Consider the following 18792-nt stretch of genomic DNA (forward strand, 5'->3'; position numbering starts at 1 on the left):
TGTGTGTGTGTGTGTGTGTGTTTGTGTGTGTGTGTGCCCTTGCCTAACGCGTCCACATGTAGGATTACATTCATAGTCTCAAACAGAATGGTCGCCCTCTAGTGAGACAAAGAAAGATCATAAACTTTCCAGGTCAAACGCGGTTTCCTCGCAATATCCTAGGGCAAACGACCAAATTCGCGTTTACCCCTAAATTATAGCTGGAGTTAATGATAGGTTTGTTGCGGTTTCGCACATGGCACCTCCTCCATCCATGCCTCTGTCGAATGGCAGTAATCAGCGTTTAGAATTTGCATTGACTGACGTCTGGTTAGTAAAGGGCGGAGTCCGGAACGATGACACGTCAGAAGGCAACGGAGACAGTCTCGTCTGTCCCTCAGCCGCGTTCTGCTAAAAGCATCTCCCCATTGTGCTGAGGAGCGACTGAAAGCATGAGAATTGCAATGTTAGTGTCTCTCATCAGGCCGACCGGGCCGATTATTGTGGGCATCTCTCTGGGATTCACTCTGAGTCTCCTCAGCGTCACCTGGGTGGATGAGTCCTGCGACTCTGACTGGATGGGAGCCGCCGACGAGATGCTCATAGGGCAGCCTGGGGGCTCGAAAGGGGCCCGTAAGCCTAGTTCGATATCCACTGGCACAACTGACAATGGAAATGTCGAAGAGGACTTTGAGCCCAGAATAGTACCTTATAACAAGCCTGCCCTGGAAGGTCCTCCAAAGAAAGTTTTCAGGTAGGTGTAGCATGGCGCTCCACCAGTGATTCTATAGAGCGCATTCTGACTGACGTCTCTCGGGTGTATTTAAAGCGCGCATGAACGGTTGTGAGTAGTTTGCACAAAAAAAGTAAAAAAAAAGTAATGATAATAAAAACAACATCTCAAGCTGATTTATTTTGTTTGTGCTTTTCTGCAAGATGACTGCAGCTAAACTAAAGTTACATGGTTTGTCTTTTATGCACAAAAGAGGGAACATTTTAGTAGGGCGATTGCTATTTAAAGAGCAAAGGCTCTGATCTAAAGGCCCCTTGGCCTCTAGAAGCTGATACGCCTAATGATGTCATCAGGACACCTTAGGTTTAGTAATCTGAACTACAATGAGAGCATCAACAAATCAGCAGCGTCCTTAAAGGCATGCAGAAACAAAACAAATATATATATATATATATATATATATATATATATATATTTAAAAGTTTAATATAGTAACTATAGTTTCTGCTAAAAAAAAACAGAGTGACCTCTGCAGTTTCAGAAGCCAGAAAAAAAAACTTTCTGTGTGGAATAAACACCTAGCTGCCTGTCAAATATTTTGGCAATATGTCAAAGATTTAGAATAAGAAAAAAATAAATATAAAGTAAACAATCAATTTGGTAACACATAATCTAAGCACATTTTTAAACTTAATATTTCAACATTAACCCTGTTGTTGTTATTGTGAAACAAAAGAAATTTGGAAGAACCTTTATGCAGTACTTTTTGAAGAGTGGTGCATAGTGAGTAAAGCTGTTCAAGCTTCATGGTTTTCAAGCAAAAATTTTCAAGAAAATTAAATTGTGAAATCATTAACTAATCTTCTCCTCTGCTGAAGTTCTGAAATCTAGTTTAGTTTCACACTGAGGGTCATGGATGCCAAAAAATATTCATTTACTCATGTGTGTCTCAACTGAACACAAAATGGCAAATCAAATGTGTGGAAAAGAGAATGAGATTTGAGAGTGGCAGATCATTTTCATTGAATAACTTTGGCCTAAATTTTCTTCACACAAAGCTACTCCCTAGTAAAAAAAAGTAATATATTTAAAATACTATATACTAAGTATAGTTCAAATCTGTTAACATATTTACTGACATATCACTTGAGACGCACTAATATAAAAATTATAATTCAACTTTTTATGGAGTACTACTTGTGCACAATGCACATTTCTTAATATGAAGCCTGAAATGTGTTTTAATGTCACTAATGATGAGGATTGTATTATCTTTGAATAATATCGGTCTTTAAAAGGGTCATATGATGCTGCTAAAAAGAACATCATTTTGTGTATTTGGTGTAATGAAATGTGTTTATGCGGTTTAAGGTTCAAAAAACACATTATTTTCCATATACTGTACATTATTGTTTCTCCTCTATGCCCCGCCTTTCTGAAACGCGTCGATTTTTACAAAGCTCATCGGTCTGAAAAAGCGAGGTGTGCTCTGATTGGCCAGCTATCCAGTGCATTGTGATTGGCCGAATTCCTCAAGCGTGTGACGTAAATGTTACACCCCTTACCATATTGTGATGCCTGCGGCGCAACCACATGTGACGACCCCGGGCTGGACTCCGCTTTGCCCACAGTGAAAGCCGATCCGGCGATCCACAGCGCGAAGTTGAAGTATTTCGTCAGCGACCAGCACGGATCAGCTCCAGGCATGACGAAGCGATATCGTCCTCTTTTGGAAGGCCAAACAAAGTAGTTTCGCTTTCACAACGAAGCACACAGCGCCTTCACGACATGGTGGCGGCGGCAGCAACAATACTACAGCGAGAATAAAAGTCACGCCTTCTTTCTTTGCGTGAAGATGTCAAGGAAACACACAGTGCCTTCACGACATGGCGGCGGAGGCAACAATACTACAGCGAGAATAAAAGTTACGCCTTCTTTGCGTGGACATTTATTTGGGGGGATTTATGCCTTCCCAGATAGTGACGTAGGTATATATGTGTGGGCGTGTTAGAACGAGCCGTTTTAAGTAGGTGTGGCTGACTCTTAACTTTTATAAAGAATATCTCTTTGGATTTGAGACTTTAGTCTTTGCAACTTTACAGATCTTCTTTATGCACCAAGAGCTTGTAACACTCCAAAGAGAAAGGAAAAAGTGAAATCGCATCATATGACCCCTTTAAATGAAAAATATTTAAAGTGTACGCAACGTATACTTGCTATAGTTCCACCTTAGCACAATCAAATATATATATAGTTCATACTTACATATAATTAAATAAAGGTTATGCGTATTTGGCGTGCTGCCCAGGGAGAGAGCTCCGAGCTCGGCAAGACTCCCAAGCCCAGGGCACCCTCCCCCTGTCCGGGGAGAGGGGTCCGAGCTCGGTGTCCAGCCCGGCCCAAAAGCGCTCCCCCCGAGTGCTTCTCCCCATGCTGGGGTAGAAACTATGCCGAAGGGTCGGGGTGGCGGAGGGATGCTGAAAGTTGAGAGATAATGAAGGTAGGACGTACTTGGTTATTTATAGGAGTTTTCTCTTGCGCTGATTGGATAAATGGTGTAATCACTAATGATGAACTGGCCGTGTTAATTATCTGTGCGTGCTCCTCCCGAAATTTGTTTATAAACATCACTTAGTAACTGAAGGGTATTTTTATTAAGTACATAAATATGTAAATGTATTTGTAGTATACATAGCATGAAATATATGTATTTTAAATACATTTTAGTATATATATTTTTTCACTAGGGCTATGTCATATGGTTTCAGATTTTGGTTTGTCCTATCACTACGTGCTGTCATATGGAAAGAACTGCATGAAAATGATTTTGGATTTCATGGGAAAAAATGACAGTTTTAAATGATATGGGTAAATAATGACACAACTGCTGCCTATTTTGGACTTCTGTGTGTGGTATGTTATAAATGGTTGGGTTGGTTTATTTAACCAACTGACACATCAAACCCAGCTGTGCTTGTGACTTCCTAATGCAACTCTGCTGTGATTTTTTTACTCTTCATGTTATTATTTTATCCTCAATCTTTCTCTCTCCAGAGCCAAGTATGCCAGCACAGAGCTTGGAATTCGTGAACGTCTCTTTGTCTCTGTATTTACCTCCAAAACCACCATAAGCACTTTAGCTGTGGCCATCAACCGGACCCTTAACCACCACCTGGATGGCCGGCTCATCTTCTTTACAGGCACTCGCAATCGTAAACTACCTAATGGAATGTTTGTGGTGGCCCATGGTGACGAGCGTCCAGTTCCAAACATGTTTCAATCTGTCCGATATCTTCTAGAGCATCACATTGCTGATTATGATTGGTTCTTCTTCGTCCAGGATGATACCTACACCCAGCCGGAAAGGCTGAAGACCTTAGTAAGCCACCTGAGCATGGATCTTCAGCTTTACATGGGCCACCCTGGGGAGTTCATTGGAGGTGAAACCCAGGGGAGGTACTGTCACAGTGGACCAGGATTTCTACTATCCCGTGCTCTACTTCTGAAGCTCCAGCCTTTCTTGGAGCAGTGCAGGACTGACATTGTAAGCATCAGACCTGATGAGTGGCTTGGTCGCTGTATCATTGATTATGCTGGCATGAGCTGTGTGGAAGAATATGAGGTAAGAGGTAATGATTAACTGGGACTCGAATTTGGGTTATGACATCTATGCAATATTTTCATGAGCATTTAGAATAGAAAATTCTGTCATCATTTACTCATCCTCATGCTTTTGTGGAACACAAAGGCAGATACTGTATGTTAGACATACATAACATAAGGGTGAGTAAATGATAATATAATTTACATTTTTGGTTGAACTACCCCTTTAAATCCAGTCTTGAAAACAATCCAGAGCAAAACAATCATTTTCAATTCAATTTTATTGAAATAGCTAACCCAAAAATGAAAATTCGCTGAAAAATTACTGACCCTCCGGCCATCCAAGACATAGATGAGTTTGTTTCTTCATTGGAACAGATTTGTTGAAACTTAGCATTACATCACAGTAATGGATCCTCTGCAGTGAATGGGTGCCGTCAGCTGCTAAAAACATCACAATAATCCACAATTATTCTCACAACTCCAGTCCATCAATTAATGTCTTGTGAAGTGAAAAGCTGAGTGTTTGTAAGAAATATCCATCAAGCGATTTTAACTTTAAACTGTTGCTTCTGGCCAAAATACCATAATAGCATCCATAATCCATAATAATGCTTCCATCGCCTGTTGTTATGTGGATTTTTCGTGGATTATTGTGATGTTTTTATCAGCTGTTTGAACTCTCAAATCTGTTCTTATGAAGAAACAATCTCAACTACATCTTAGATAGCCTGAGGGTGAGTGAATTTTCTGCATTTTTTTTGTTGTTGTTGTTGATTATTCCTTTAACTATATTGAAACTAAATCCGAGACACTGGGATAGGCTCCAGCATAGGACAAGCAGTTTTGGAAAATGCATGGATGGAAATTAAATTCCACATAATACATAATATTTTTTGGGTGAACTATTCCTGTAACTTTTTTCTGTTTTGTTCATTCTTGTTTGTCATTCATAAAGAAATGCACTAAATCACAACACAGATTTTTACCAGGATCAGTTCTGCATCTGCTTATTCCCTGTAATCACCAAGGCAGTTACATTTCTCATATCATGAGATTCAAATTAGGCACAAGCTAAAATAGTATCTATCCCAGGGCAAATGTGGCTGAGAGAGCTGTGTGCCGAAATAAGCTGAAAGGAGGGAGGATTGGGGGGCTCAGAGCCTGAACTATGTACAGATCATCCTGGCAAACTCTAAAAACAGGCCTGTGTTGATAAAGTGGACTTTTCATGTAGCTGGTTTCCCTTAGTTGGCAATGTTTATGCTGGTCACAAATGACTACATTTTTCACCTAGGGTCTCTAGTTTCTACAGGAAACCACATTACCCAAGGGTCCGTGCTTTATTGAGAAGGTGTGCTGTTATATATTGAGGGGCTCAATGCAACAGGGAGGCCAAATAATCAATAGCTCACAGTATTTTGAAAATTCTGAGGCAGGTACATTGATATACTCAAACAAGCTCACAGTCATGTGAAAATGTTCTGCATATGTTCAAAACATGTATTGCACGTAATACACACCAGAGACAGTATAGAATAGTACATGTGCTTGGTCAAATGGTGTAAGTGTAATAAGCTATAGTTTGTGAGTTGATGTGTTAAATGGGATTAAACATGAGTGATGGCTGGTGTCTTATTTAAGTGCTTTGGCATAGAGGTGATGGAACACCTTTGCACTCTTAATAGGCTGATCTGATTTGATTCAGGTTTTCTGCATGACTTACACTGCAAATTTGCATGACCGTTGAAAAGTTTGGGGTCAGTAATTTTTTTTTTTAAAGGGGTCATATGATGCTGCTAAAAAGAACATTATTTTGTGTATTTGGTGTAATGAAATGTGTTTATGCGGTTTAAGGTTCAAAAAGCACATTATTTTCCACATACTGTACATTATTGTTTCTCCTCTATAGAAAGGAAAAATTGAAATCGCATCATATGACCCCTTTAAGAAATGAATGCATTTATACAGCAAGGATGCATGAAATATATCAAAACTGACATTAAGAATGTTGGAAATGACTATATTTGTAAATAAATGCTGCTATAGTTTAAATAAATGATGTTGTTTCAATTTTCTATTTATCAAAAATCTTTAAAAAATGTATCACTTTGCAGCACAGCTGTTTTCAGCATTGATAATAATAACAAATGCAATAAATCAGCATATTATAATGATTTCAGAAGAATCATGAGACACTGAAAATTGAATTAATGGCTGCTGAAAATTTAGCTTTGCTGTCACAGGAATAAATTATATTTTAAAATATTTCAATTAATTTATTTAAAACAGTTATTTTAAATTGGAATAATATCTAACAGCATTACTGTTTTACTGTTTTTATGATCAAATAAAAACAGACTTGGTGAGCATAAGAGGCTTCTTTCAAAAACATAAAAAAATCGTTCTGGCCCCATACTTTTGAATGGTAGTGTAGGTACTCTGAACCACATGTCTCATACAAAATACATCTGTAACCCATTGACAGAGGATTCATGTTACTGGGACACAAAAATATGACTATGTGCTTTAGTTCTACTGTAAATGCAGTCGGAAATGATACAAAGTTGTTGTTGTTTTTTTTCAACTTTTTAAACATTGTTTCAATAGCTATTTTTATTTCAAGAAAACCTAAATAAATTGTAAGTTAATGCAAAATCATTGTAGATTCAGACTAATTAAAAAATGACATTACATGATGTCATAAAAAAAAAGTTCAGTAAGAACTTTGCTGCTGAGCCACAAAGTAAATTACTTCCTGTTCTCGGCAGGCCAGCTGCAGACCTGCTGCGATTTGTGCAGTTAATTAGCATGGTTACAACAAGACATTAAACAGCATTACTGCAAATTGCAAAGGTCTGCTGACTAGAGCTGACCAGAATTAACCTTGAGGTGCTGTCTATGAAACTATCATCACATTCTTGTTACAGTGCCAAATGTTGAGGCATGTGAAAAACACAATACATATAAATATATTTATGTAAAATAATATATTCTGATCTAATATTAATCTTGCTTTACCTCAGGCCCTGAATTATAATTATTTTACAATGGAAAACAATATGGACCTTTCCAGAATGGGGAATGATGGATTCCAGAATGCTCTCACTGTTCAGCCTGTGACCAGTGCAGAACTTATGTATCGTCTGCACAAACATTTCACAGAAATAGAACTGCAGAAGACCTATGAAGAGATTGAAAAACTACAGGTTAGATTTTCAGCTTCTCTACAACAACAATGTATCTTACTTTAGCACTGCTTTTTTAGCTCTTTGTTTTGTACATCATGCATGACATTTCTTTAATGTTGCTTATACAAAAGCCATCAAAACCAGCCTCTGTACTTTTTCTAAATTCATACTTTTTGAATGCATGCTACATTACCTTTAGCTTGTCACTGGGGCAGTACCCTCACAGGTGCATCTTTCTACCTTATCACCAAAACCCACCATAAAGCAGTGGTTCTATTCTTTTTTGACTCAAACGCCCTACAATTTTCACAACAATACTAAAATGTATGGAGTTACTTTTGTGTCTTTTTTTCATTCAATCAAACATATTGTGTTTGAGAGCAAAATTAATTATATTGTAATTAAAAAACATTCTTGCTGAGAATTTTTTTTTAATTACAAAAATAAAGTAATTGATAACAAAACCCTTTGCATTGCAAACAAACGCTCTCTTTCCTTTATGTAGTTCCCACACTTTTCATTATGCAGCCATATATTTTGCTTCCTGTTCTGCTGTAATTTTTTGTGAGTCTAAAATCTTTATTTGTGAGTTGAAAAGTTTTGCTTCCGAGTTGAAAAGTTTTGAAACTGGCATTTAAGTGTGTTCTAAAGAAGGTCATGATCATGACATTAGACAATGACGTGTTGTTCTTCACGCCACAACCTCTGTCTCTGTTCGGGACCGTGCAGTGGGTGTGGCCAAATTAGTGCACAAAGGAGAGTGATCAATAGAAACAGGTCTTTCATTCTGGTGCATAGTTACTGCCCACTGAGATGCTGTTTCACTCACAAGCAAAACTTTTCAACAGATTTTAGACCCGCAAAAATGACAGCAGAACAGAGAGCAAAATGTGGTGGTGTGTAATGAAAAGTGTGGGAACTGCATAAAGGAAAGAGAATATACAATCCAAAGAGTTTTATCAATTACTTTAGTCTTAACAAGACTTTTTATTTGTAATTTTATTTTTTTTAATTACAATATAATTAGTTTTGCTCTCAAACACAGTATTATTGACTGAATAAAAAAGACAAAAGTAACTCCATACAAAGGCCCCATGACTTTTGTTATTTACTGGATAAGCAAGGGTTCATTGAATTAAAAAAAAAAATTACTAAATATTTTAGAACTAAGCATAACTAGACAAATGTGATAACATGATAACATTTTAAGATTATAATCTTTACATGACCTTTTGAGGTCTAGAAATCACACTTTTAAAATTTCCCTCAATATATTCAGGTTTTCTAAAACCATGGTGTTCTCTAAAGAAAATAAAACATTTATAAAGAAGAAGAATTATATTACTTAATATTTGAGTTGTTTTGTTATCTTGAACCCCCTTGAAAGTTTGCTGAGGCCCTCTGGTTGAAAACCACTGATCTAAAGGTTACTATACTACACCTTAATATACTTACCAAACTAAAATGCACATTTTAAGATCATTGAAAGGCATGAAGGTGTACTGTCCCAGTGACAAGCCTTTTCTCCTAAAGATACAGTGTCGTGTTTGTTTTTATGGATTTTGTCAGCTTTTCATGAATCTTGCTTTTCACACTTAGTCTGAGATAAAGAATGTCAGTGAATTAGCAGTGGATGGAAACAAGAGTGCATTGTGGCCCATCGGCATCACACCTCCCTTTGAACCCAAGAGCCGCTTTGAGGTACTGCGTTGGGACTACTTTACCGAAGATAACTTTTTCTCCTGTGTGGACGGTGCTCCTAAATGCCAGCTCAATGGTGCTGATCGTGATGACGTGACTGACGTCATCAAGGTCGCTGTTGAAGAGCTCAACAAAAAATACAACCCTTTTGTACAGCTGAGCGCTCCACGGCTGGTGAACGGTTACAGGCGCTTGGACCGTACACGAGGGATGGAGTACACCTTGGACCTGCAGTTCCAGGCCACGACTGAGTCTGGTCACCAGAAATCTATCACACTCCGTGTACACCTTGTGCGACCCCTTAGTCAAGTAGAGATTATCCCCATGCCTTATGTCACCGAGGCTACACGAGTCCATGTCCTCCTGCCCCTCACCAGTTATGACTCCCATGCAGCGCTGCGCTTCTTGGATCACTGTTCCTCCAACTTGTTCGAGACCGGTGAGAATGCAGTTCTTAACTTCCTGTTCACCTACGAACCCACCGAGGCCCAAAAAGTGAGTACAAATGACGTCTTTTCAGAGGTCAAGGCTAAGATCACTTCCATCGAGCACAGATATCCCAGCGTGAAGGTGTCTTGGATCAGCATAAAGACAGAAAGTCCGGGTCTCCTGCTGATCCTGGATATTGTATCTAGGAAGCACCCGGTGGAAACACTCTTCCTCCTGGTCACCGTTGACACTATGCTCAACTCAGAGTTCTTGAATCGCTGTCGTATGAATGCCATCAGCGGCTGGCAGGCATTCTTTCCCATCCATTTCCAAGAATTTGACCCCGGTGTGGCTTATCCAGACAAGGTTCCTCCTGCCTCACCAGACCTGGTCAGGGAAGTGGGTCACTTTGACCAATACACCTTCGAAGAGGGGTGTTTCTACAACTCTGACTACATGTCCTCGCGCACACAGATGTCTGGGGATTTGCAGGAGAATGAGGAGCTGCTGGAGAGCCTGGATCTTTATGACGTGTTTGTGCAGTATTCGGGGCTGCATGTGTTCCGTGCTGTTGAGCCTGCCTTGCGGCAGGCGTACCGCAACCGGACCTGCGATCCTCGGCTAAGTGAGGACGTGTTTTACCGCTGTCTTCAGAGCAATCTGGAGAGCCAGGGGTCACGTTCCCAGCTCGCCATGCTGATATTTGAACAAGAGCCAGGTAACAACACCTGAGGAGCTTCCAAAGAAGCAAGAGGGGGGTAACTGTAGACTGGCTGACTGCTAGCAGCACTCCTTGTCCATTTTAACATCTGTCAACCAGTTCTCTAGTAAAAGCTATTTGATTATCTTACTGAAACCACAGAGAAATGTTCTGAAAGGAACATTCTGAGACATTTAACAAGAAATGTCTAGAGACATCTTTTTCGTGAGCACTTGACTCACAACTGTTAATGCACTACAAAACAATTCTTTCACTGTGCTTTTCTGAGTAATTTTTGAATTTTGTATTGCGGCACGTTTCATGTTGCTGCCTCATTAGGATGAATTTCTATTGTTTTTGTATTCCTCATTCCATCATAAAATACACATTTTTTAAATAAAATTCGCATTCCGGGGGCTAAATATCACGTAATTGGGGTCGCTTCAACCCACGGACATGAAAAACAACCCGCAACAACAGTGTTAAAGTAGCCCAATTCCACGGGAAAACCACGGGCTTGGCAACACTGTGTCTTAACCTTTTTTTGACTGTGAAACAAATGGCCCAGGCCAGTGTTGCCACCTTGTGAACAAACTAATAATGCAAAAAATTCAAGACGCATCTGCAGCCTAAGCGTACAGAGTTAACGTGGTTAAAACTATCTGCCAGCGTACATACAGTATGCAGATTCTAGCGTGTAACAGCCAAGTTCTGTAAGTAAAAAGTCTCCATGGGGAAATAGATTTTGACGATAACTTTTAAACCTTTATAAAAACATCTGTTCAAATTTGAACTCGTTTTAAAAATAATCAAGTGGAATCGGCGGAATTTGTGCTGAAAACTACATTACCCATGATGCTGTATAGAAAGGTCCACCAATCAGAGAATCTGACATCTCTCTCTACATGCTCATAAAACTTAAATATTCGTGCATATATATATATATATATATATATATATATATATATATATATTATATATTTAATATATTGTTTTTATATTATAGAAAGGTCCACCAATCAGAGAATCTGACATCTCTCTCTACATGCTCATAAAACTTAAATATTCGTGCATATATATATATATATATATATATATATATATATATATATAATATACTTAAAATATATTGTTTCTATTGAATTAAACAACAATATTTAATGAATACTGATATATTTTTTAATTCATGTCATTCATAATGCTTCATGGGATTGTAGTTCATTCCCTCACTAAAGCCGCTATATATGTGTTATATGTGTGTATATTTTTGTCTGATTTTCAAATACCTTTTACTTCAAATGAAGGTTTGTAATGTTGGGACATCTATGATGAAATTTATGTTACGCACACTGTATGCATAGCATGTTTCCCTCCCCCCAAACCAGTACAGCTCAAACTCTGCCCACAGCCAATTCTAAAAATGTATCCATTGTAATCCATCCATTATATTTAAACTCTGAACTGAATCCATGAAGTATTGTTGCTTAACTGTTTTAGGGGAAAAAATGAATACACTAGCATTCGCGTAAAAACAAAGTATACTTGGGGCTAGTGATGGAGTTGGGAAAGAGAATGTGAATAGATTGTTTTTTTTTTCCCAGTAATTGTAGTGAAAGGATTTGCTTTGCATTTTTATTGTGTCTGAGGGAAGAGATGATAAAGTATGTTTACAACAATACTGGACAGTTCAGAAAGGGCGAATGTATAAAGCTATTTCCACAATGTATTTTGCATTATTCCATTTTTCTGAATCCACCCATGTTAGAAATACATTCCAGTATTCCACCCACACTTCCTTTTCCCGTGAGCTGTGGCTGTCTGGGACAACCTAACTATATTGTCCATGTAAAAATCTGTGCCTTTAAAATCTGCTCCTTCACAGTGAAATGCTTCTCAGCTATGCAACCAACAGACAGCAACACAACTAAAACATTCAAGGCCCAGAAAGGCCTTAAGGACATCGTTAAAAATAGTCCATGTGACATCAGTGGTTCAACCGTAGTGTTATGAAGCTACAAGAATACTTTTTGTCCACAAAGAAAACAAAAATAATTAAAGCTGCTAGCAGCGTTGAAAGGGCCCTCGCACCCAGGCTCACCGCCAACCTGTGGTTTTAGGGAAACTGCAAACAGTGGGCAATATGCATTTAAAGTGGTACATATAGGAGGAATATGTCAGTCATTTATATGTGCCAAACTTCCTGCTGCCAGCTGGTGGCGCTATGACTATAACTGGATATTGGCATGTAGATGTCTTCAAGCTAGGACTTTGATCAAACATATGAAGTTTGGTGCAGATTGAACATGGTGTGTTTGAGTAAAACATGACATATCCTGTTGCCAACAGGTGGCGCTATGATAATAACTGTATTTTGGACTTTAGATGTCTTCAAACCAGGACTCTTACCAAACATGTGAAGTCTAGTGCAGATTGTAGATGTATTTTTACGTTAGTGTAAAACAAATAATTTCCTGTTGCCAACAGGTGGCGCTATTATTATCACATAATATTGGCTTTTAGATGTGTTCAGGCCACAACTTTTTCAAACGTGTGAAGTTTGGGGCAGATCGGACCTTGTATGGCTGAGTTACAACAAATTCTATTCCCATGGCGAAACATCGAACTTTGTCAGGCCGCCAAGGACAACACCCTTTAACGAAAACTCAAGATCTTTGCAATTTAACATTACAGGTGGCGATATGACTATAACTGAATATGGGCATTGACATGGGTTCAGGACAGGACTCTAGTCAAACATGTGAAGTTTGGGGCAGATCGAACATTGTCTGCCTGAATTCTATTGCGAAACATCGAAATTTGTCAGGCCGCCACGGATACGCCCTTCAACAAAAACTCAATATCTTCGCAATGTAACACCACAAAGGGCTTTAGATTACACTGACCAAATTTGGTGTTGATTTGTTTAAATCTCTAGGTGGAGTTCGTTTAAATACAATGCCTGAAAATGGCAAAAGCGGCACAAAACCTGCAGAGAAAATTAAAAATATCAGACTTCCTGTTGGGTTTCGGACTTCATACCAGGGGACTTTTTGTAGGTATTGGTGTGTTACATGTGTCTACCGAATTTCGTACATGTATGTGAAACATAGCTCGAGGTGCACTTCATTGAATGTGTACAGGTGGGGCTATCGAGCCATTTTGCCACACCCACTTCTAAAACCTCTATCAGACATACATTTTCACGACTTCTGGGGTGTGTGCAAAGAGATGTAAATTTTCGCCACTTCTGACGCATGTGCAAAGTTTCATGAATTTTCAAGCATGTTTAGATCCTCAAAAATGCGATTCATTTTGGAGAAGAAGAAGAAGAAACAGCAATTCCAATAGGTTCCTCGCACCATCGGTGCTCGGCCGGCCCTAATGACTTTATTCAACAATTTCTTCTCGTCCGTGTTAGTCTTCGATGCATGTTCACAAGAGTATGACGACGTATGCATGTTCTTTTCTCTGATCTCGTAGCTTCATAAAATTACGGTTGAACCACTGATGTCACATGGACTATTTTACTACCTTTCTGGGCCTTGAACATTTCAGTTGCGTTGCTGTCTATGGAGGACCAGAAAGCTCTTGGGTTTCATCAAAAATATCTTAATTTGTGTTCCGAAGATGAACATCTTGAAAGATGAAGGTCTTACGGCAAGAGGGGGAGTAATTAATGAAAGAATTTTCATTTTTGGGTGAACTAACCCTTTAAGTTACCGGCTATTAAGAACTTCTATTAGCCAAAACAGCACAGAATCAGAAATAAACGAGATTATCAAAATCACAGCTCAGATTTAAATGTATTTTATTATATTTATCATCAGTTCAATAATATGAACAGCGTACTGAACTCAGCATATTGAAGCTAGTCCTCCTATGACATCCATTAAAAAATGCCAAATGTTTTCACTCCTAATACATGTGATGAAAATTATGGCCCAAAATATCATGTCAAGATGACAAAACTATAACCCAATGTATAGTTTTATGAAGATAAAATTAGCAAAAAAAAAAGGGGCTTCAACGTCTGTACAATGCTGCACAAAATGTTGGACATGTGGCATTTATTGGACCTCTTGTCTCCAAGTGCAACCTATACATTCTTAACCAGTATGAATTTCTTTCTGAATGTTAAAGGGATAGTTCACCTTCAGTTGCTGGTCCCCATTGACTTCCATATAGTATGGAAAAAGAAAACATTATGCAAGTCAATGGGGAACAGGAACTGGAGGTAAACTATCCCTTTAACAACACTGGACCCTTTTGACTTTCATTGTTTGAACAAAAACATGAGACAATAGTGTGAAAAGCCTCTTCTCTGTTGTTAATCAAAGTGAATCAAAGTGAATTAAAATGACACAATTTTAATTTCTGGGTGAACTATCCCTTTAATACTCTTTGAGAAGGTAGACATGTCACACTTCTGATGACCATAACAGTTGCAGTACAGATGTTTATAGTGTGTGGGGATTGTAAACCTACCTAACAGACCAGCGATGTCATACGCTTTCTTCTGTTCTATTGTCTCATAGTTAAGGGCCTCAAAGAAAATATCCAAGATGAGAAAGTTGTCTCTGCACAATGAAAAGTTTAATAAAAATGTTTAATTCCCTGCAGGGAATAACAGTATGGAAATGAGCCCATTATTTTTTGTATTAAGGAAAGAAAAGGATTAGCACCAAAAATGGTTAAAAAATAATAATTAGTAGAAACCACAGAATGTCATTATAGAGCAGTCTATTAAAATAGTTTTTTTCTATTATTGAGCCAATGAATGGAAGACCACAATTACATTTTTCATCCCATTATATAACTGACAGAAACGAGCCTCAGTTTGGACAATAGAAATCCTGCTATAGTTATTAGAAAAGGCTGATAGAATTTGTGAGAGAAGCATGTTTTGCAAAAATAAATAAATAAATAATAAATAAAAAATGCTGTGCAGGTATCCTTGCAGAAGCACATTTAGCTTCCGATGGAAAAACTGCAGGGTTTGTTTCCTCTCTGGTCTGTCTGAGGGTATAAACTATAATGTTCAAATATGTTCAGCAGCAGAATGAAAACTACCCCATGAGACTGTGTGTATGTGTGGCCGTTTATGCATTAGACTTACCTGATGTATTCCTCCGATTTCTGGTATTTGCGAGAAAGGTAGCGAGCAGAGCCCCTGCTGGGGATTTTAACCATAGAGAGCTCTTTTCCATACCGAGTCAACTTACAGGGTGTCTCGCAGGGGCATGAGTCACCTGTGCTCTTCTGGAGTAAAGCTGCAAAAGAAGTGTAAAAGGAAATATTGATGAATTATATTTGCTGAGGACAGGAACTGCAATAAATGGTGTTGTTGTTATCATCAATAATCAAGCTCTCAGTGTTGTTCAATAGTTTAAAATACAATAGGGGTTTTTTAAAACCTCAGTTACTTCAAATCAACAGAGTTGTGCATAATCACTGTTTAAATATCATTATTATTGACTGATTATTCATTATTTACCAGGGGTGTGAAAAGTACAGATGCTATGTCAAAAATTGTACTCAGTTAATTCAGTATTCAAAAGTTAAAAAATAAACAATTTTCTTATCTTTAAATTGAGTTTAAATTGAGAAACAACATACAGATTTTTCTTTTTCAATTTTAGTATTTTTATGAAAAAAAGCTCCATCAAACTCCATGAAGAAATGTCAAAAATCATTATTTTCTTATTGTTCTGACAACTGTATGTAAAACTCACAGCAGGTGTTAAACTAAAATCAATATCCTGAAACAAGTCACTATATTTCCCTTTCATGGGAACTTCGAACTGCGTCCTCTAGGGGTCACTATGGGGAATGCCTCGGGGGTATGTAGCCTAGGCCTTTGGCCATTGGGAATAACGTCACTGACAGCCGTCTAACGTCCCAGGGGCAACTCCCATAGCAATATGGTAGAGTTGGTACTTAGTGCTCGCCATGGTTCTGGCATGCACTCCCCTCAGCATGGTGGCGTGGGTATACCGTTCCCCATAGCGACCCCTAGAGGACGCAGTTCGAAGTTCCCATGAAAGGGAACGTCTCAGGTTACTTATGTAACCATGGTTCCCTGAGTAGGGAATGAGACACTGCGTCCTCTAGGTTTCTTGCCATGCTGCGGACGCAAGCTTCAGATGAAGAAGTTAATGATGTGTGCTCCCGGCGCCTATTTATACTATAGTCGCACCGGTAGTGACGTCATGGCTGTCGCCGGCCAACGAGTTGGTGTTTTTTCAATGTATGCTTCAGACACGGGTCACGACGAGGCGTTCCCCATAGCGACCCCTAGAGGACGCAGTGTCTCGTTCCCTACTCAGGGAACCATGGTTACATAAGTAACCTGAGACGATTTTCTGTTAAATTTTTACAGTGGTTTGACATTTGAATATAATGATTTTAGATGAATAATCAATACTATTCTTAAATCATATTCACACTTGACTCAATTTCATCTACATCAATGGCTATTATAAAAACACATTGCTATAGTTCAAAGCCTGTCTGAAAGGACTAGTTCACTGAAAAAAATTTAACATTAGTCATCAGTTATCATCCTTGTCTTTCAAAGCCACATTTGGATAAAGAAATACACATTTTTTATTTTTAAATAAATGGAAAACATTTTAAGGATGTGACTTATGTACCTTTAAGTCAACAGGAATTTATAATGAAGAAAAAGTATTATTTCTTCCTTGTAAATGTAACTGAGTAAAAGTCTGAGTATTTTGATTTTAACAGAACTCAAATAAAATACAGATAGTAGTGAAGTACACAGAAAAATATATTGAAAAATGTCTCAGTGCTGTTTATATATATATATATATATATGTATATTGAAAGTCAAAATGTTACAGTGTTGATTTGGACCCCACTGACTTTCAAAGTTTGTAAAAAAACTGTTTTTCAAACTATCTTCCACAGAAGAAGGAAAATCATACAAATTACAGGTTTATAACAACATGAAGGTGGGTACATAATGACAACATTTTAATTTTGGGGTGAATTATCCCTTTAAACTTTACAATTATTTGAGATGATCAATCAGCATTGTGTGTTTAAGATGCGTCTGTGATGATCTTACCTAAAGCCTTGTCAACACACTTGATTTTACTGGGTGTGCAGATATCAGCATTGCCTGTAGAGAGATATTTGATGTGTAAAAAAATTGAACCAACACATCAGTAAGAGAGCTTGTAGATTGTTTACAGAAGTCTGCTCCATTAAGGTTTCTAAGAAAGCCACTGACTCGACAGTGAAACAAGGAATGTTGTGATGCAGCTGCCAATCTGTCAGCAGCTTAAAGAACAATTTTACAGATGAGCTGTGTGGTGGCATGACAAGTACCAACACGGCATATTTGTTCTTACTTATATAGACAGTTTTTATGACAACTCTCCCACTCATACTACAGCACGCACCTGGCATATGTACCATCCTGCAGTTGCACTCTCTCTGCACCTGTGTGCTCTCACAGTGCAGTCTGCAAGCGCTGACGCTGTAGGTGTCGTATCCTGGGATCACAGGCTCAGATGAAGCCCGACAGTTGCCCCACGGCTGTGGCAGGTATGTTAGCTAGAGAAACAGTAGACATTTAGAGAAAAAGTCTGTCTCTGCTTCTTTTTCTGCCTGAGTGCACCCTATGGCTGTGAAATACTTAGCACATGCAGTCTCAATTAAAAAATACCCCAGTCAGATCGGAAATCTTTTTGACTTTTTGTAAATTAGTTCCTAATTTAAAATATCTGGAAATTAAGAGTTACTGTATATATATCCCTATCGATACTTCACTTGTACTGCGTCTGCTAAGACGCAATGGGGAAAAGTATATTTTTTCCTTAACTGAAGCCTTTTTTCAATAATGTTGTGTAACTGCATGGCCATTGGTTCGTGCAGTAACTTAAAAACGAACCAATGGCTTGGCAGCGCACAAGCCTATGGCGATGAAGCCCGCCAGAGCCCGCCAGAATGGGCAGGGCCATCTGGCTATATAAGCGGGTGTTTCGCTACAGGATCCTCAGATTTCTTCTCCTTCAGCGACGACGACGTTCTCCGCTGATCTGCAGAAGCCCGCTCAAAAAATACCCCAGTCAGCCCTGAAATCTTTTTGACTTTTTGTAAATTAGTTCCTAATTTAAAATATCTGGAAATTAAGAGTTTAGAACAGCTTGCTGTTACATTCAGACCTTAAAAGTTTTTGGTGGTTTTACCCCAGTTAAACCTACCCTCTGTTCCTGACAGGAAACAAATGTCTGGAATCCTGGAGAGACCCCAAAGCCCAGCTGATGGATGTATGGGGGTTCATTCTGACTATGAATCTGAACCCGAATACCTGCTTCCAGTGTCGTCTCATCTGAAAATGGACAGATTGTATGGGTAAAAAAAATTTGACAGATGTTCTATTTGTTTGCACTTTTGAAGATGAATCGATGTAAATCTGTCTGAGTATA

At 38.5% G+C, this 18792-nt stretch overlaps 2 protein-coding genes across 2 annotated transcripts in view; one reads left to right on the forward strand and one right to left on the reverse strand.

The window, feature by feature from the left end:
• Positions 1-331: 331 nt before the first annotated feature.
• Positions 332-10652, forward strand: LOC107688915 (chondroitin sulfate synthase 2-like). The gene is made up of 4 exons (XM_016486741.1): positions 332-733; positions 3767-4334; positions 7342-7524; positions 9106-10652. The coding sequence occupies exons 1-4, from the start codon at positions 432-434 to the stop codon at positions 10366-10368; spliced, it is 2316 nt and encodes a 771-aa protein (XP_016342227.1). The 5' UTR covers positions 332-431; the 3' UTR covers positions 10369-10652.
• Positions 10653-14727: 4075 nt separating this feature from the next.
• LOC107688893 (acid-sensing ion channel 4-like) overlaps positions 14728-18792 on the reverse strand; it is a 37988-nt gene continuing 33923 nt past the window's right edge. Inside the window, exons 3-8 of the mRNA XM_016486723.1 lie at positions 18568-18695; positions 17764-17917; positions 17427-17480; positions 15453-15606; positions 14822-14913; positions 14728-14735 (exon numbers count right to left, since the gene is read on the reverse strand). Of these exons, the coding sequence (XP_016342209.1) occupies positions 14728-14735; positions 14822-14913; positions 15453-15606; positions 17427-17480; positions 17764-17917; positions 18568-18695 (590 nt within the window). The remainder of the gene's footprint in view (positions 14736-14821; positions 14914-15452; positions 15607-17426; positions 17481-17763; positions 17918-18567; positions 18696-18792) is intronic.

This window comes from Sinocyclocheilus anshuiensis, unplaced genomic scaffold (genome assembly GCF_001515605.1).
Source record: "Sinocyclocheilus anshuiensis isolate Anshui unplaced genomic scaffold, SAMN03320099.WGS_v1.1 scaffold101, whole genome shotgun sequence".
Classification (NCBI taxonomy): domain Eukaryota; kingdom Metazoa; phylum Chordata; class Actinopteri; order Cypriniformes; family Cyprinidae; genus Sinocyclocheilus; species Sinocyclocheilus anshuiensis.